We start from the raw sequence: 21,349 nt of genomic DNA, 5'->3' as shown, positions 1-21,349 counted from the left end.
AAATAAACAGCGCGATGGGATCAATATGCGATGACTTGTGACACGCGGATGAATTTCTTACGCCAACATGATTATCGCCATGATGGTTATTATTGAAGAATGCGGAATGTTTATGGGTAAAGGATATGATGTTCCTGTTTGACTTGGTCACTATTTATAAACCTGATATAATAAACATGACCTTGGTCGGTGAAGGAAGTAACTGGCTGTTCTTGCCGTGAACATGATATCCCCTTCCCCAGCAGAGGAGGGGCTGTACTAAGAAGAATTGGGCTGAATACGTCTATTCTAACTACTTCTCCACGTGTTCTCCCGGGCTGTTTTGTCAGGTTTCGCTAATGGAAAAGAGACTTCAGCACACGCTGTTCCTCTATTGGACCATTTTGTAGCAAACCAAACTCATACATAAATGTTCTGTTTTCATATCTTAATAAAACTGAAGTCATTTCATTTTCAATTTATTTTGAGAAGGTGGAGATTTAATCATATTGGGGAAATTGAACATTTATTGCTACATTTTCATTATATTTCCCATCGCAAGGTGTTGTTTTGTCGTCTTTCTAGCCGCCTATAAAAAGTATTTCCAATTTTGCATATTGCTACGTTTTTTACATACTATAATAGGAACAGGTCATTTATAAACATGGAATAGTATTAGTCTACAAGTATAATGCAATGGAAAGTCAGCTCACCTCAGTAGATCAAAATGTCCATGGCGAGGGTACATTGCAGGGATACATCCGGAGTTCATCATTTCTATAAGTTCCACCAAATAGACCAAAGACATATGTTAAAACTTGTCCTTATTCATTCATTTTTAAAATCTACGACTATAGCACATAGTAACAAGCTTTTATTTTCCATGTGCTATAGTCATTAAAATTAAAAATGAACGAATGAAGCCTAGTTCACATCAGGTTAAATGGCCTATGTACGATGTACACACTGGGAAAAGCTCCCTACGTATACGTTAAAAATAGGCGGTGACGGATGCCATGAGTAGCATCCTTCACCCATAGGCTATAATGGTATCCATTAAACAGAAACATCAAGAATTGGGGTCATAAGAGTTCATGAGATGTCCGTTAAACGGATACCATTTTAGTCTATGGGTGACGAAGGCCACTATATGGCATCCTTATAACACGCGGTTTGGCTGTTTAGAAAAAGAAATGAAGGAAGTGCTCTTATTTTTTCCTTAATTTCTATATCTACTGTTGTGCGAATCACGCGCGACACACGGAAGTGCTTACTTGTGCCGTGCGCGATTTTCACGCACCCATTGACTTCAATGGGTGCGTGATGCGCGAAAAACAGCCAATTATAGGACATGTTGTGAGTTTTACGCAGCAGACATACGTGGCGTGAAAATCACGGCCTGTCTGAACGGCCCCATTGACTAACATAGGTCCATGCGACGCACGTGATTTTCACGCGCGTATCACGGACGTTAAATACACTCGTGTAAGGCCTTAGGCATCTGTTTAACATATCCATCACCCATAGACTACAATGGTATCCGTTTAATGGATATGTCATTAAAAGCTATTAAAAAACCAGTGACGTATACAATAAACGTGCTCAAATATGGTAAGTTGTAGATTTTTCTACTGTAAGGGATCAATATATATTTCTAAAGAGTATCAATCTGTACATGAATAAATCAGTAGGGGCAATTTAAAAAGAAAAAAAATAATATGTTTTTATAAATGAGACCCATTACGTGGCCTTTTAAAGAAAGCAGGGGCCCCAAAGAAGGCCACATATATCACGTTGCCACCATTTGTCTAGACCTAACTAGTAGACCTTCATAGCACTATAAGGCTCATATATCAATCTCCAAGTATGTCAGAAAATATGTCGTGTAAACCCGTAAAGCGTAGGTAATCACAACATCGTGTCATATTTGTCATCCCATTATGTCAGTTATGTCCCTTGAGTAACTTTGAGTAAAACAGTCTAAGGCTCTATTCACATCTGCATCGGGGTCTCTATTTGGAGCCTCCATTGGGGATTTAGTCATATTTGACAGGAAGAATAACACTGCATGTTGCACTATTCTTCCCATCAGTATGACGAAGACCATGGCGGAACCCAAAGCAATTTATTATAAGAAATTGTAAGTGGGGAAGAGGGGGGGGGGGAGGACCTCCAGCTCACCATTCGTTGTGTCTGGGGACAGACAGCGCCCGGATTCCCGCACGGCCATGAATAAGGACACGAGACGTGTCAGAAACGCGTAGGCACATTCCAACAAGGAAAACTTTGATCCTTTACCCATCACTCATCCCTGTACTCTCCACATTGCAGAACTATCCTATTTAGTCTTTTTTATTGTTATACCAATAAAATTGGAACAGGAGTTCCTTTTTACTTTCACCCAGCGCTGGATTTTGGTTCACTTTTTTCTCCAATTTATTATAAGTCAATGGGGTCCGATGGTCGCACTGTAGGTCCAGAACGGCACCCTGGTTTTCGTTGGTTGCATTTGCCAACATTTGCAGCAGCATTTTAACTGAAAAAAACTTTTTGTGCAGACAACACTTGATACATAACCCTCTAGGAGTGCTCATAAAGCCGGATGTAAATGACATAATACTAATAATAATAACTAATAACAATGTTGTATTCGTTTTTGTAGGTCTCCATCTCAATATAAACGGAAGCACCATGTGCGGGTGAGTGAGATGTGGACAGCGTCTTGCATGGAGGAAGTATGTGAGGGCAGCACTTACCCCGAGAGGTCTTTTGTCATCGGCTGGCCAATTACTAACTGCGTCGCCACTTTCAGGTGCGTAGATTCAGATTTGTTTGAAAATGAAGCGGTAAAAGAGCGCATGTACGCAATACTCATGCCTGATGATCAGCTTTATTAAAGAAAACCTATTGTCAGAGAATGTCCTATTGTATCAATCACATTTTTATTTTATACATATTTTAAAAAAATGTTGATGGTGTTTTTCAATTATTTTTTAAGTCACTATCTATATTTAAAAAAAGTCCTGAAATATTTCAGTTTTTACCCTTCCCACTGAGTACACACAATAGGCTGACACTTCTTGTTGCACATAACAAAGGGTCACACAAATGACAATAAGTATGGAGAACAGCTCACCTCCTCCTCCCTGTATAGTGATATTACACATATCATAGAGCATGCCCACAACACTCTCCTATAGAAGTCAATGAGTCGATTGCTGTTTTAGTTTCCAGCCCGCTGTAGAGCAAATCTCTGGATCTGCTGAAGCAGCAGCTTGGACATTATGACTGCCTCCATAATCATTTGTAGAAAATAGAATACAAAAATATACAATGCAGATTAGAAAAAGAGTAGGTTTCCGTTTAGGTTTTTAATTAGTAAAAACAAACAATAGGTGAATCATTCCCTTTAAAATCCCATCTTGTAGTGAATGGGGCTGTATAGCAACATATTCCAACATTATTCCAATATTACAACATAGTTGAACGGGCCAATGTACTTCACCTAGCCCTAGAGGCCCTTTTCCTTAGGCATCATTAGGGTTCTCAACCGATCCCCAGCAATCCTGCTGACATGTCATTAAAGGTCTATTCCCATCTAATAAAGTAATAGCATATAATTAGGTTATGCCATCACTTAATGATCCGTGTTGGTCCAACCTCTGGGATCCTCACCAATCCTGAGAATAATGGGGCTGCAGCGCTGATTTAGTACTGCCTCGCCTTCACTTTTCTTACCTGCATAGCGGAGACCCGGCCACCCGCCGTGCGGGAAACGGAAGCACCCTGGATAGCTGCACAGCTGGGTGGCAGGAAGTAGTGCTGAGCAGACAAACATAGAAGGGGATCCAGTTTCATTTTAGCGATGCAGCCCCTTTATTCCCAGGATTGGTGGGGTCCCGGAAGTTGGATCCCCACCGATCATAAAGTGATGGCATATCCTAGGGAGACACGTTTTATATATATATATATAATGAACTCACATGTGTAGCAATATATATTTGAGCCATTATTCAAGATTTTTGGTGTCTTCATCTGGTTACAAATGTCTAAATCTCATTATATCCCTCCCTTTGTACAGTACAGACCTTCTTATACAATGGAAGACTAAGCTTTAAATTTGCTCCAGAATGTGATATATAAAACCCGATGCACTGGATAGAATAATGGAACCGTTTTTCTCTCAACGAAATATATAACTGTTTGATTAAATGTTCACAATTTGGTATTTGGAGAATCCATTTCTATGAGTGTAACAGACATGCACATGTGAATGTTCTCCTGATAAACAATATTTTGGCTGAAGCTCCAGTTTGGAGTTGTGTGAGTACTAATGAGGACTTGTTAAGTGAGTCACACCGGGGCGGCCATGGAAAACCCTTGCAGCAATTTTTGGTTTATTATTATTATTAGTGTACTTGTATTTATTACTAAAGTTACGAATTTATAACATATAGACAGCTTAATATAGCTATGCATAGATCAAAGTCTGTGTATTATGCATCTATACAAGATCTCTGAAATATTTGAAGTGTTTATACTTAACAAAATCTGAACCTGGTTAATCCTGTTCTATTTCCATTTTGTTACTGGTTTAAAGAGCAATCCCACCCAAGCCTGGAATTCACACATCTGCACCACAAGTTCTTCACTAGTGAAATGATTCCTATTAATCTAGCATGTGTGGCTAGAAAAAGAGGCAACTTATCTGGGCACCATTTTCTGGCATCCACACAGATGTCAAGGAGAACGGCACCCTCCCGGCCTTGTTGGAAGAGTTCATCATTTCAATTCATGGATGCTTAATGTAGCACAATAAAATTCTGATTGATTGGCATCCTCCAGTTACTCAGGCGTTTGACTCAAACATATATACAGTATATACATGCATAAAACATACGGCGGTCCTCCCTGGGGTAGCATTGGGTTCTCTGGAGGGATGATGGAAAATTACTTCGGGTCAACAACGAGTTTTTTGAAGGTCAGCTGCAGGTCCTCTTATGTTCAAAAAGTGGATCCTTCTGGGTTTGGCGGTGTCTAATACTAGGTGATATACAGACACACATATATGTGTGTGTGTGTATATATATATATATATATATGCCAAATATCAGGGCTTATACTAATACTATAGCCTAATCAAATTTATAAGCACAGTTGGAACGAAGTCGGCACTCCCAACTGATGTCATCAGGGAGGCCAACACTTTGATATGGGTCCAACATGTGTATATTATCCAGAATGATCCCCCGCCAGTCATCCTAAAGGTCCCCCTTCTACCCCCTCCCTCCAGAGGACCCACTTAAGACACTAGTGCTTTCATATAATTTAAATCATAATCCAGGGCATGAGACTCATTTTTGTGGACCAACACGTACTAGACTCAATATTGTATAAAATTAAAACAGATGAACCAAATATTCTAGGGTTAGTGTGCAACATCATTATATGAAGATTGTCTCAATCTGAAATAACCTTCAAATCAATGGGACCGAGCTGCAATACCAGACTGTGGTACTGTCTCTGAAAGAAAGCAGCCATGTTTGTCTAATATCATACAACTCCTTTAAAGAAGGCCTGTCACCTGTGCTGACATGTCTATTTTAGTAATTGCTTGTATTCCCCATAAAATAACGATTCTGGAACATCTTTTCTTAGCACTCTACTTTGTGCTGTTCCTCTGTTATTCCTCCTAGAAATGTATGAATACATGGACAACTGGGTGTTACCATTTCCTTGTCAATGGGGTGTGTCTCTACACAGTCTCACTCTGTCAGCACTGATTGAACATTGTAAGTCCATGTAAGGACAGACCCCCAACTGGTAACACCCAGTTGTCCATTTATTCATAAATTTCTAGGAGGAATAGCAGAGGAACTGCACATTGATCAGTTCTAAGAAAAGATGCTCCAAAATTGTTATTTCATAGCCAATACAATTATTTACTAACACAGACATTTCAGGAGAGATTACAGGTCCTCTTTAGTCTTGTTAAGGTTTGAAGAACTCTCACGAAAAAAAGGAGCTATGGGTGTGGCCTTTTGGGGAAAGCAGTGGGTGGCATAATTCATGAGGGAAGTGATATCATCGAAGGGTGTGGCTTTTTAAAGACAAGGTATGGAAAATGTTAAATGATAAATAATAGACAGCAGGCACAATTTCCCAAGATTATCCAGATCTCATTTTATCAGCTTAGATTATATATTTCACTGTCAGGAACAGACACAGTGAAGCAGAAAAACAACAAAAGTAAAAAAAATTAATAAAAATCATGTGAAGTGACACGTGGATTTTGTGTTGGCTATGGATTCTCCCAGGGCAGCCAAAGGAATTTGAATTTCTTCAGGCTGATTTACAGTATTTTTGTATCACCCCCACAGCTAGAGGGAGCAATTCCCAACATAACATTATACAGTGGAATTGCCATTTAAGCATTTACCTAATATTAAATAATAGAAGGTGACTAAATGCTTTGAAACTGTTGAGTGTTTCTACAAATTTGTACCACTTTTTTTTTATGAATAATTTCTAATATTTTAATAACTATAACAAATAATTCTAATATATGTATATATTGCAAACCAAATGTATAGTGTGCATGATATAACTCTTTGTATGGGTTGTCCTAAAACACCCTCTATTAAATGGGAAATAAACCCACATATGGTTTGTCGATCACATCTTTATGACTGGGTGAGAGTTCATCCAAAGTGCTGTAAGTGATTAAAGTCCAAAATGTGGTCTATAATGAGGATAAAGCATCCAGGAATCTTAGTAAACATTGGATTTGAAGGTGGAAAAATCATACAAACTAAATAAGAATTTTAATATGAATAAGAGAAATCACTATTTTATTATTATTATTATTATTATTATTATTATTATTATTACTACCTATTAATTGTGCATATTAGGTCATAAAATTCAAACAAAACAATATAATACAAAAAAATACCAAAATAATACAAAATCAAACACCCACTCATAGGACACCATATGTAGGATCAGGACTACTTTATGCAAATAGTCAGGGGTGTAGCTATAAGGGTTGCTGAGGTAGAAGCTGCCCCTAAGCACTGGTGCCTGAGGGCCAAAGGTCCCTCTAACACATAAGAAGACACTTGTATTATAAATGGCACATATTATGTGGGTGCTCTCTTCCAAATTTTGCATTGGGGCCCAGGACCTTCAAGTTGTGCCATTGCAAAAAGTCCAATATATGAGTATACAGTATATCAAGCAATTGGCCTGTATATGTGGCCTATAAACAACTATAATACCCAGTAGTAATCACACGGATATTGACTCATAATACATTGATGATAAGTATTATTAACTCATTAAACCTACAACAAGGGCTGGTTTTATAAAAAAAAATATGTGGTCCAGGGCAACAAGCAACTACTTTGCAACAATTTTTAAACAATTGTTGTTGGAACTTTATCCCACATAATACCGCCATATAGTGACAAGATAAGACTGACATATACTGCCCAATATTACCACCACATGTTGCCCAAATAATAGGCAACATCAAAATAATACTCTCTTAGGTCTCATTCACATGTCCGTGTCTGTAATCACGGGCCATGATTGCTGCCACGGCCGGCCACCTTCCCGTTAATAAACGGGAAGGTGTCAGTGGACAATAGATTTCAATGGGTTCGTAAATGATTTTTACAGTCGTGCGTATGGGGCCTTAAAGAGTCCACATACAACTGCCACATAGTTCCCATATAATGCTGTAATTCAATTCCCAAATAATACCACCATATACCACTAAAGAATACTGGGAGGTTTTAGTTTGCTCCTGGGGTTCCTGTCCTCAGGGGCACCCCAGCAAATTAGGCTTTGAACAATTGCCCAGTTTGCCACCCCCTAAAACCGACTCTGACGACAATTGTAGTCATCTTCTGAGCGAGTCAACATGCTGGAGTCATGATGGATGGCTTTTAGATGATAAGAAGGCAAACTTTCTTCATGATTTAGTGGATTGGCTTCCATTAGGGACAAAGTTCCAAATTCATAATATAAACCTAAGGCAATGGCCTCATGGCCTATAAAGAAAAGTGGCAACCACTCTGGTATGTCATCTTGTGGTGTGCACAATGCTTGTCACCACCCTTACGGAGATAACAGAGATCTTCTAGCCTAAAGAGTAGACCAGCTCAGCATAGTGTGAATGTGGTGCATCATGGTCCCATTTTTGAGGTACAAGAATAGTATATTTTGCGGCATTTAGATATGGACAATTATTTTTCATTTTGCTAAGCTTAGACCTGTATTATGAGTTCTATGAATTCTGGCTGACTTATGCTAAGTAGTTTGTAGCACCTACTCACAAGATGTTTCCATCAGTAACAAAGAGCTCCAATATTACATCGTTTCTTACTAGCACGTCTTCTGGATCGCAGTGCTGCCTTCTTACGTTCCAAGTATTGATCCAGAAGCAGAGTCTACCAAATCCTGTTTCCCAGGAAAAAGTCTATCCAATTCGATTTCCAAAGAGTCTCATCTTCACATAATTATTCCCCTAGGTTACAAAAACAGTGGCCTTTCCCACCCTAGTAATGCTAGCCTGCTGCTGCTATGTTGTATCTGGCTGGTCAAAAAATGGGGGAACCCCACATCGTTCTTTTCAATCATTTATTTATTTATTTTTTAAAATGACGTTGGATCCCCCCCATTTTTCATAACCAGCCGGATACAACACAGCAGCAGCAGCAGCCTAGCATTACCAGGTTGGGAAGGGCCACTGTGTTTAGCCTTTCCCAGACTAATAATACCAGGCTGCGGCCACCGCAGTGCCTGACCATCACTGCAGATGGTCGGGTACTGGATCGTACCCGGCTCTTCCAGGCACCCCTGGTGGCAGTGGGTACCGGGGTAATAATGAGGGTTAGTGTTAGCCTCTGCACCGGCCCTAACTAAGCCCCGCCTTAGTAATGGACGCTGTCAATCAGCCAGCATCTATTAATAAGGCAGTAGTAATAAAGTTTAAAAAAAAATACAAAAATAAAAAAAAAACAACAACCGTCATTAACCATTTTATTGATAATTAAAAATAGCCGTCATCGAGGTAGTATTCAAATCCGACGTAGTCCAACAACCGAACCTTAAAAAAACACAAACACAAAAAAAAACATTAGTAAGGCCCTGTACACATCACCGCTGCCCTTCCATCAGTGGTTTCCGTCGGTTTAACCCCTCAACAGAAAGGCAAACTGAAATCTCAGCTTCTGTTTCCCTCGCCATTGATCTCCATGGTGAAGGAAACGTTGTTAAAGGTTTCCGTTTGTCATCGTTGTGACAGGGTTTCGTTGTTTTGACAGAATCAATAGCGCAGTCGACTTAGCTATTGGTTGCGTCAAGAACAATGGAACCCTGTCACAACGGTGACAAACGGACACCTTCACCATGGAGATTAATGGCGATGGAAACGGAAGCTGAGGTTTCAGTTTGCCGTTTCTTTGAGGGGGTTACCAGACAGAAACTTCCAACTAAATCTCTCAACGGAAGGGCAACGCTGATAGGAATACAGCCTAACACATATGGTAGGCTTAGATACAGGGCCCATGTGCATGTGTGATACTTTTTGGTGAACCCTGTATCTAAGCCTAAGATAGGCTTAGATGCAAGATCGAGAAAACAGTAATCTTATACAGTATAAGATTACTGTCTGCTGGGGCCCTGTATCTAATCCTGCCACATAGTAGTCTTAAAAGGGGTTGTCCAGTCCCTAAACACTGATGGCCTATCCTCAGGATAGGCCATCAATAGCTGATGGGTCGGGTCCGACTCCCGGGACCCCCACCAATCAGCTGTTTTGAAGGGGGTGCAGCGTTCGTACAAGCGCTGCTTCCCCTTCATTTCCCTTATTTTCTCACACTGTGAATCGCTGACACGTCCGTGACGGCGATTCACAGTGTGAGAAAGTGACCAGAATGAAGGGGAAGTAGCGCTCGTATGAGCGCTGAACCCCTTCAAAACATGATTGGCAGGGGTCCCGGGATTTGGACCCCGACCCATCAGCTCCAGCAGACAGTGGTATTAAACTTACCCTCCTCTTCGGCCCGCAGCGGAGGCCCTGACTCCATCCAGGGTCGGAATGTTGTGCGCAACGCATAGTGTTGTGACGTCATGCACTGCGCACAGCGCTGTGACGTCAGGACCGCCGCTGCGCTCCGGAAGGAGTAATGTAAGTACTGTCAGTTACTATAGTAACGGGAGCCCATGTAGTTTATTACATAGGCCCCGATTACTATAGTAACTTTTCATTGATGTGGTGTGGGGGGCTACGGGCCCCCTGGCTTCCGGGTCCGGTCGCAATTGCGACCGCTGTGACCCCTATAGTTACGCCACTGAACAGCGCCATATTTTTGACAAATAACACTTCCATACAGCTGTCTCAATAACAATGCCATACACTGTAAAAATAATATAATGTACAGTGACTAAGTAAAAGTGCCATACTATATACCCAATGCCTAATTAAACACCACCATACAGTGCTCAAATAATACAAACATACAGTGACCAAATAACAGCTCCATACATAAGGTGATCAAATAATAATACTATATAATAGTAATACTGATATAAATAATATATAATAGGATTTGTGGTAGACACAAACCTTGCGTTCCAGGCCAACTGAGCCAACCCCTTCAGCAGAGGCGCGCTGTGTGGCCGCACAGATCTCCCACCCCTACACATCTTCCCAAACATGTTAATGTGTTGCTTGCCATGTATCCATCTAGAAATATCTCCATTCTGCCATATCTACATACGGTATATACATGTCAAGACACATTTATATGTTGTATCCTTTACATTTGACATGAAATCCATTCACACCTATATGACGACAGATTGATCAGATCTTTATCTCAAGGCTGATCGGTGGGATTCACACCGATCCTCAGAATGAAGGGGCAGCAGAATGAAGCTGTGTTGTAGTTCTCTGCAAAGCGGGTGGCCAGGAGTGCCACTGTGCAGAGAATAAGCAAAAGGTACCTCGGTTCCTTTGTTCTCGTGATCAGCGGGGTCCCAAAGATAAAACTCACACTGATCATACTGTTATGGCATATCCTAGTGATATTCTGTAACATTATAAATTGGGAATACCCCTATAATGAAAATATTTTTAGGTAGGTGTTGTATTTGAAGTTTATACCCATTTGCTCCAGATACAAGATCACATAGCACAGCAGGGTTGGACTGGCCCACCAGAGTACCATTTGAAGCTGCCTTTAGAGCGTATAACTGTATATATTATTATAGGTTGACTCCAGAGGAGGGCTGAAAGTGGTTTGGGTCTCTGGGAAGTACCACCCCATTGCATTTGATTAGTCTTTTCTCTAACATTTTTTTTCTTTTTGCTGGACCTCTATTTTAAGTTTGTGGATTTACTGAGGAGCTATGGGCCCTCTAGCCATGGGCCGCTGGCTCTGCCTTTCTGCTAGATTGGTCAGTTTAACGCTTGTTGATTCACAAATAACCTATTAAACCTTACGGATGATATGTGAAAAAGTAATGGCACAGTTTACAATTAAAAGTGGACATGCATTTCTTTGGTATAGATGGATGTAGACCCTTACAAAGACTTCCTCTGGTGTGCCCCCAGTCCAACAATGTAGCACACGATGGGAAGAAAATCACGATACTGTAGAGGTCCAAAATGAGTCTGATACAAGTAAAGATTTTGAACTTCGTAAAATAATTGCAATTAAGGCAAGAACCATTGAATTGCAATAGATAATAAAAGTATATCACGTCATATAAGCAGTACATAGTAGTATTCTCTGCTGTACACTACAGAATGGGGTCCCTTTAACAAGCACCGTACTCGTATATAAAGAACAATTAACTGCACAGCGGCACAACTATACTAAAATACCCAGAGAGTAATATCGGGAAAAGATTTACTGCCAAGAACACCTGCTAAGGAACATATGTACAAAATCCAAATGTTTATCAAGAGTCCGTTCTTGTAGCTGGAAAACTGGCAGGAGAAGATTGTTTCCTTAAATAACACAGCAAAGAGCACTGATCTCTTTCCAGTTATAGTGCGGTTATAGAATGTGCAGCCTGCTGCTTCTGCTGGGCTATCCTCCTGCACCTCTGAATGAGTGACTATATATATATACACTACTTTTCAAAAGTTTCCATGAAAACTCACACTTATATTTATCAAATGAGTTGCAAAATGACTAGAAAATATAGTCAAGACAATGACAAGGTTAGAAATAATGATTTTTATTTGAAATAATAATTTTCTCCTTCAAACTTTGCTTTCGTCAAAGAATGCTCCATTTGCAGCAATTACAGTATTGCAGACCTTTGGCATTCTAGCTGTTAATTTGCTGAGGTAATCGGGAGAAATTTCACCCCATGCTTCCAGAAGCCCCTCCCACAAGTTGGTTTGGCTTGATGGGCACTTCTTGCGTACCATACGGTCAAGCTGCTCCCACAACAGCTCTATGAGGTTGAGATTTGGTGACTGTGCTGGCCACTCCATTACAGATAGAATACCAGCTGCCTGCTTCTTCCCTAAATAGTTCTTGCATCATTTGGAGATGTGCTTTGGGTCATTGTCCTGTTGTAGGATGAAATTGGCTCCAATCAAGCGCTGTCCACAGGGTATGGCATGGCGTTGCAAAATGGAGTGATAGCCTTCCTTATTCAAAATCCCTTTTACCTTGTACAAATCTCCCACTTTACCAGCACCAAAGCAACCCCAGACCATCACATTACCTCCACCATGCTTGACAGATGGCGTCAGGCACTCTTCTAGCATCTTTTCAGTTGTTCTGCGTCTCACAAATGTTCTTCTGTGTGATCCAAACACCTCAAACTTCGATTCGTCTGTCCATAACACTTTTTTCCAATCTTCCTCTGTCCAATGTCTGTGTGCTTTTGCCCATATTAATCTTTTCCTTTTATTAGCCAGTCTCAGATATGGCTTTTTCTTTGCCACTATGCCCTGAAGCCCAGCATCCCGGAGTCGCCTCTTCACTGTAGACGTTGACACTGGCATTTTGCGGGTACTATTTAATGAAGCCGCCAGTTGAGGACCTGTGAGGCGTCTATTTCTAAAACTAGAGACTCTAATGTACCTGTCTTGTTGCTCAGTTGTTCAGCGGGGCCTCCCACTTATCTTTCTACTTTGGTTAGAGCCTGTTTGTGCTGTCCTCTGAAGGGAGTAGTACACCCCACCTTGTAGGAAATCTTCAGTTTCTTGGCAATTTCTCTCATGGAATAGCCTTCATTTCTAAGAACAAGAATAGACTGTCGAGTTTCACATGAAAGCTCTCTTTTTCTAGCCATTTTGAGAGTTTAATCGAACCCACAAATGTAATGCTCCAGATTCTCAACTAGCTCAAAGGAAGGTCAGTTTTATAGCTCCTCTAAACAGCAAAACTGTTTACAGCGGTGCTAACATAATTGCACAAGGGTTTTCAAGTGTTTTCTAATCATCCATTAGCCTTCTAACACAGTTAGCAAACACAATGTACCATTAGAACACTGGAGTGATGGTTGCTGGAAATGGGCCTCTATACACCTATGTAGATATTGCATTAAAAACCAGATGTTTGCAGCTGGAATAGTCGTTTAGCACATTAACAATGGATAGAGTGTATTTATGATTAATTTAATGTTATCTTCATTGAAAAAAACTGTGCTTTTCTTTCAAAAATAAGGAAATTTCTAAGTGACCCTAAACTTTTGAACGGTAGTGTATATATATATATATATATATATATATATATACATACCAACATGTAGTATAGTATGTGCTGTTATGCCTACCACAGGGGAATTGTCCTTCAGCTTTCCCAAGAGCAAATGTGACATGATACATACCCTACCGCCATGACCAGATACATTTGTTATTCATGAGCGACAACCGTTGTGCAACCTGCAGCCATATTTGTTGTCATTCAGCCTTGCCAGAGTTAGATAAAACGAAGAAATATAAAAAAATAACTAAAAACATTTTAGAGCATAATGCAATGAATTTCATTCTTTCTTGCACATTTACTATAAATGTATCAACCGTTCTGTGTTCAGAAATATATATGTTTGCTATTATCGGTCTGGTAGGTCTTAAGACCACATTGGAACTACTTTGTTACATGTATAGGGATCTTCTTAAAAACTGATTTACTAATACTAAAGGGGTTGTATCATCTGGACAACCCCTTTTCATATGCCCTATTAGGGTATATGGATGTTATATAGGGGGTTTTCTGCTTGGGACCCCCTTCTATTAGCCAGAGTGGAGAGCCGTGCATGCATTAGATTAATTTGAAGAGCCAGCATGTTACACTACATTTCCCCTGTAGTGGCCGCTATAGGGAAAATATATGGTTAGCATCATCTCCTCCCAGTGATAATAGCCGATCACTTGTGGTTTCTGCTGATGGCTAAGCTAGCTTCAATCTGAATGGGAGTTGTCTTAATGAGACAGCCCCTTTTACTATGGGGAAGGTTTTCATGGCTGTCTTTAGTGTGGACAAGAAGTCAGTATCTCACTGTTTTTCTTTAAGACTCTCATTACGACTCTCATAGACTTGCATAGAGAGACTGAATTCCGGTCCACATTGAAAACGCTGTATAATTCAGAGTTTCGGAGTGCGGTTCACATGGTATAACCGAAAGAATGGAACAGAAAATTTACTGAAAATCTATTCACCAAATGCCCATTACGAACGGACCAAACAATAACAACATTTTCCCGGAGCGCTTCTTTAACAAGCATTATTTAAGTGATCCCCTTTAGGTTTTTAAGCACAAAAAAATCCCTAGTGAGTCAATAGGACAGGTTGTTAGGCTCAAAGCTAGGACAAGGCAGTTGGTACCATGCCCTTTAGTAGAACTGCCATGGTGCCACCACTAGCATGTCCACGTGGTAACCAAATACTGGTTCTTGTCCTATTGAAAGTGTTGATGTAGCACAATTCATCTCTTCAATAATATCTTACATATTTCTTTCTTCTTTCTTAAAGCACTCCAGAGGAGAAGGAGAAATGGCTCGTGCTTTTCGAAAGGTAGGAGGATCCCTGTTTATTGTATTCATTTGATTTGATCATTTTCATTTCTACATATTTCATAAGAACAGGAACCCTAAACCTCATGTCTCCAACTTCTAAAAACAACTGCTAATATCATTGACAGATATGTATATAAATGTTGATAGCGGTATTGGCATATGTGAGACTTCCTGCCAGTCTTCCCATTGGAAAACGCTACAGTCAGCTTCTCCCCAGCCTGAAATGGCTGATAACAGTGAATAATAGATTGTATTCAACTGCCTATCATATGGAGATAAGGTTAATATTAGTATTAGATTAAACTGTATAGTGAAACATTGTGCCAAAAGATTGCTGTGACTTCTATAAAAACATCCATAATTTAATTCAATTTAAAAGATTACACACCTCTGGTGCCGCTTATCTCTGGGTCAAAATCAAAATTGTCCGACAAATGGCTTTCACCATACACATTGTAAGCAGGTGCCAAAAATACATGTCAAAATAGCTGAAGACCTGAAAAGCTTTTAACACTTATCAAATGATTAAATTACTGGCTTATCAGTATAAAAATCGTTGGGCCTGTGTCCCTATGCCAACACCCCCTGTTCATGCATTCTAGCGGCACAGAGTTATAGCAACCAATCAGAGTCCATCTTTTAATTTTCTATAGCTGGCAAGAAAACAAAAGAAGAGTTTCTTTTAAGGACAAGTCTTCCTATAATAATGAGCTGTCAGAGCACAGGAAGAGTTGTCATGGGGACCTTCAACCACTAATAATCTTCCATACTATTTATCCTGAAGTCTTAAAGATCTGATCTCACTTTTTATTCTTGACTTGTTTTTGCTCTCAAGTTACCACATTGGACATTCATAAAAAGTCTTGTTTCGCACTGGGTATTTGGGGTTCATTAATGTCCCTTTTGTCCTGGCCCCACTACTGTCGTACATGAGCCCCAGCACTGGCAGTAATTATTGCCTAACATTTTACTAGACATATACCAATGCACTCTGCGTTGTAGCTTATAATAATACCCATCCGGCTCCTCTGTGCTTCGGATAAATCATTTCTGAAGAGTAAATGTTTCATGTCAGGCAGATGATGGATGGTTGTATTGTGATGTGGAGATCCTTGTTGGGCCGTCAGCTGGTGTTAGATTCCTGTGGTCTTTTTGGCTATATTTTCAGTCTGGGGAATTTGTGGTGTTTGGGTTGCAAAACTAAAATCCACATTTTTATTGTTGTGTCAAAATGTAAAGTATCAGTTTCTCATTTTCCTTACAAATCAAAATTAAAATAGCAAAACAGGCATTTTTTTTTAATTTTATTTTTTTTAAGCTTTTTCTATTTTTAGAATGTGTATGTAAAATGTGTACTTGTCTATTGTTTCATGGTGGCCGTACACATGCAAAACTGTCGGCCAAACGCTCAATAAGCCGACAGCTGTATCTCCTGACTGCACCATAAACATGCATGCTCGGCTTGGCTAAGCTTGCATGTTTATGTCAATGGGGAGAAGGGACTAAACAGCAGCCAGACCCCTCTCCAGCATGTTGTCCAATCTTTCTTGCCTCTGACATCAGCAGTCAGGAGAGGATAGGGTGGCCCCTATATGCATTAGATTAATGGCCGATCCCACCGAAATCATTGGGTTCAGACGAGTTTTGTCTAGTGTGTATGGCCACCTTAGTCCTAAACAATACTTGGGCATTGTAGTAATAATTACCAAAAATACCAAAAATGCCCCATTAACTCTCAGCAATGAAAAGTATTAGGTGGAAACAGGTAGTTAATCTTTATATTTATACAAGAACGTTCCCGTTCACAGCAAGCAGAGATCTTGAAAACAGTGAGGAATGGAAACACTTGGGGAATATTTCAACGCCTATATGCCAATATTATAGTGTTAAAAAGTAGCAAAATTTGGCGCACTTTGGGAATTTATTACTTTTCTCGCCATTTTTCAAAAGTAGTTAGAAAAGGGGCGTAGTTTGGCCAAAGGGGCAGGCCCTCCGCGTGAATATCATAATTGACTGAGGAAACTGGCGCAAATTATAGCGCAACTCTACTCCTGTTCATGGCAGGCGTAGATCTGCATTTCTGATGTCAATGATGCGCCAAATATATTAGTGTGCACCTTAGAAACCAGTCTTAATATTTTCCTTTCAAAGTATACTAAAAAATTGCTACATTTTTATTATACAGTGAAATTTATTTAATCTGGCATCAGTGAGACCTGATAGGTGCCGGATTATCAGAGTTTTTTGATTTACAGAACCTATCTACTGCCCCATTTTTTTCTGGGCATGTCGGACGGAACGGGGGTGTGGGGCACGATTTATGAAAATGTATTCAAAAGTGGGCGATTCTGGGAAAGTCTCCGAGTGTTTCTGGGTGGATTGGGGGCAGAACTTAAAATGTCTAACAGGGATTCAAAAGTTGGGAGGTATGCCGTATAATACATTTTACTATAAACGACTTCACTAGGGTTCGGCTGTGTCGAAAATCAGGATGAAATGCATTAGTTATGCCCATAGTAACCAATCAGAGCTCAGCTTGCATTTCCTAAACTGTCCTAGGAAAATAAAAGCATTTTTTTCTGTTACACAGTTTTGATAAATGAGGCTCATAATGTAATATTAATGGAAAGTAAAGCAATATCAAACTTATCAATATATGTAACCCCACCCCGGTACCTTAGGAATGCCCCCAAATGACCATTTTAAAGGGTAACTAAACGTTTGACAAACTTCTGATATGTCATAGTGTCATGTCAGAAGCTTTGATTGGTGGGGGTCCGAGCACAGACCCCCACCAATCACTAAAACGAAGCGGCAGTAGCGCTCATATGAGCACTCATCCGCTTCGTGTTTGTTTGGCTTTTTCCGAAAATGAAAGTATCGGAGTACGAGCTCAAAAGAAAGTCTATGAGCCCGTACTCCGATACATCGCCTTTCCGGAAAAAGCCAAACAGAAACGAAGTGGTTGAGCGCTCACAGGAGCGCTTCTGCCGCTTCGTTTTAGTGATTGGTGGGGGTCTGTGCTCGGACCCCCACTAATTAAAACTTATGACATGTCAGAAGTTTGTTGAACGTTTAGTTACCCTTTGAAGCAAATTAGCACAAAACCCATCCCTTTTGATTTCACATTTTGAGAATAGTACTGCAAAAATCCAGTGTTGGCAGGTATGCTATATGTGTGTATAACTATATATATATATATATATATGTAAGTGTAGGGGGGCAGAGGTAGCAGTCACACCCGGCCCAAATGTAAAGTTACAGATCACTACATATGTACATATGTATATACACACTGTCACACTAGACATTGGGGCCAGGTGTGACTGCTACCTCTGCCCCCCTACACTTACACCCCTGCATTTAAGAGCTCATGTTGTAATATATAATGCAGGATCTTGACTGGTCTTGGTAGATAAAATGTGTCAAATCTATGACAAGGTTTATTCCTAAGGGAACTGATAGACTTGTAGTGGAAATCCTCATAGAACTTCTGATCTCAGCTTCACAAAAGCATCTTAGAACATTTTGAATTTATATCTTAACTATTATTATTTTTTTATATATACTTTTAGATACATCAAAGAAGAAAAGGAAAGTGACCACCCTAAAGTAATCCCTCTAAAGATCATTACAAAGGATATTGGGAACTGTGCCTATGTAAGTGTTTTGGTGACCACATTATATTTCACTTCGTTATTTTGACATCTGTATCCCTGCTTAGGATAATATTTCTTAGGATCACATCGCGCTGCAGGCATTTTCTCAGGACATTATGTATTTCTTTCTGTGTTTCTCTGTGGTGGAGCAATGCATTTTATATGAATAAATGTTTCAGTACACAGTATGCTTGTGGAAGCTTTAATGGAAGTCATTTCTAATTAGAAGGGTTGGATAGATAGATAGATAGATAGATAGATAGATAGATAGATAGATAGATAGATAGATAGATAGATAGATAGATAGATAGATAGATAGATAGATAGATAGATAGATAGATAGATATTAGAGAGATAGGTAGATAGATAGATAGATAGATAGATAGATAGATAGATAGATAGATAGATAGATAGATAGATAGATATGAGATAGATAGATAGATAGATAGATAGATAGATAGATAGATAGATAGATAGATAGATAGATATGAGATAGATAGATATGAGATAGATAGATATGAGATAGATAGATATGAGATAGATAGATAGATAGATAGATAGATAGATAGATAGATAGATAGATAGATAGATAGATAGATAGATAGATAGATAGATAGATAGATAGATAGATAGATATGAGATAGATAGATGATAGATAGATAGATAGATAGATAGATAGATAGATAGATAGATAGATAGATAGATAGATAGATAGATAGATAGATAGATAGATAGATAGATAGATAGATATGAGATAGATAGATATGAGATAGATGGATATGAGATAGATAGATAGATAGATAGATAGATAGATAGATAGATAGATAGATAGATAGATAGATAGATAGATAGATAGATAGATAGATAGATAGATAGATAGATATGAGATAGATAGATAGATAGATAGATAGATAGATAGATAGATAGATAGATAGATAGATAGATAGATAGATAGATAGATGATAGATAAAGAGATAGATAGATAGATAGATAGATAGATAGATAGATAGATAGATAGATAGATAGATAGATAGATAGATAGATGATTGTTTTTGGGATGAATGGTACTTGAATAAATACACCAAAGTCTCTGACAAAAGGGTATTAGTGCCAAATACAACATCTTCTTGTATTGGTTGATGATACACGATAATTTAGTAACAAGGATACCAGCACATTGACCCGGTCGATGTTTCGTTGCGTTCCTGAATTCCATGCTCAGTTAGCATAACATATAATAACGCAGTCATGTCTCCTAGTGAAGGTCCAAAGATAGACTGTTCTTCCCATTATTCATTGTACAATACTAAGAACATTATATGCTTGACCCATGTACAGGTTTCCTACAACTGTAAATAACTAACCTCGTCGACAATGGGTATCAGGGCACAGGGTCTTTTACAGTCTGTCTCTGGGTCTATGAAAATGATTTTGCTACACACAATAGTTCACAGTTCATGAAGTGACTTTAGTTCAAACACATATTCCTGGTTTGATGAGGGATCACATGGCTCCATTTCATGGCACCATTCGTGTTATGGGGCCATGGAAGCAGTCATATGACCCCTCTTGGCCAATCAGCTGAGAGGGACTCACTACTGTACATACAGCCCACGTTCTATGGGAGGATCCACTTTAAGAATCTTACTGACTTGCTACTTACCGCCATAAAGATATTGGTGTAGCTGTGCAGGTGGACGGGTGACCAATGACTAGACAGTTGTTGTTATTTAATCGTTACTGAAGTTAATGCAACAAACTTTAACAATGTAGCAGCAACAGTTTGAATATATATATAAATTTATTTAGTCAGTCCGTTAGTATTGGCAACAGCGACAACCTGCAATACTTTGCAAAGTTTTTCTCAATTGAACTGGATAATATCAGAATAGTTAAACGGGACAACTCAGGCCTCACAATATAGTCTACGATGATGCTCTCTTTACCTCCCTTTGTTTTATGTTCTCTAGATACCAGGTGCTCTTTTCTGTATGAATTATTCAGGCGCTGAAACCCCCCCCCCCCCCCCCCACTCAGATTGCCGGTGTCTGGCCACCTTCTCTTCTCAGCTGTGGCTGTTTTCACTCAGGGTACTCACTGGCCTGTTCCTCTGCACACAGATCACACAGGCCTCCTCTGGAACAGTTCTCACGCATGCACTGACTGGAAACACCTCACACACCCACTTCCTGTCTGGCCCGAATCTCCTTCCCCAATAACAGCCTCTCCACCTACAGTGCCATCTTCTGTAGCTTACAGATGAACATTTATTTGTCTCCCACTTGTGGTGACTGTGGGTTAAATAGCATTCCAGAGGTGGAATCTTATGTCCTCTACATTGCGCATTTGTAATTGCAATCTCAGTTGTTGACCAGTTATAACTACTGTAATACCGTGATGGTGCTCAAGCCATTGGTCTTCACCGTAGATACAATTCGACTTTTTGTTTTTTTTACACTAGGGAGTACGTGGTTGGTCTCATCCCCTTTGCTACTGGGAGACAATAACTTGCGCAGGACCCTCTCCAGAGAAACTGCATTGATAGCAAGGGGTCGGGAATTGGCCCAAGTGTTGGGAAAAGGGTGTGGAGGGAGAAAGAAACACCAGGCGCTTCTGTAGTGGGTGGCAAAACCTGGAAGCATAATGGGGCGTTTAG

The 21,349-nt window shown here is 39.7% G+C and overlaps 1 protein-coding gene across 3 annotated transcripts in view; it reads left to right on the top strand.

Moving 5' to 3' along the window:
- ARHGAP20 (Rho GTPase activating protein 20) overlaps window positions 1–21,349 on the top strand; it is a 100,870-nt gene that overhangs the window by 57,665 nt on the left and 21,856 nt on the right. For all 3 annotated transcript variants that reach the window (XM_075851602.1, XM_075851600.1, XM_075851601.1), the window contains exons 4-6: window positions 2,642–2,791; window positions 14,991–15,032; window positions 18,610–18,694. In XM_075851602.1, coding sequence (XP_075707717.1) covers window positions 2,642–2,791; window positions 14,991–15,032; window positions 18,610–18,694 — 277 coding nt within the window. The remainder of the gene's footprint in view (window positions 1–2,641; window positions 2,792–14,990; window positions 15,033–18,609; window positions 18,695–21,349) is intronic.

This window comes from Rhinoderma darwinii, chromosome 2 (assembly GCF_050947455.1).
Source record: "Rhinoderma darwinii isolate aRhiDar2 chromosome 2, aRhiDar2.hap1, whole genome shotgun sequence".
Lineage (NCBI taxonomy): Eukaryota > Metazoa > Chordata > Amphibia > Anura > Rhinodermatidae > Rhinoderma > Rhinoderma darwinii.
This window is presented reverse-complemented; position numbering and strand designations above follow the sequence as displayed.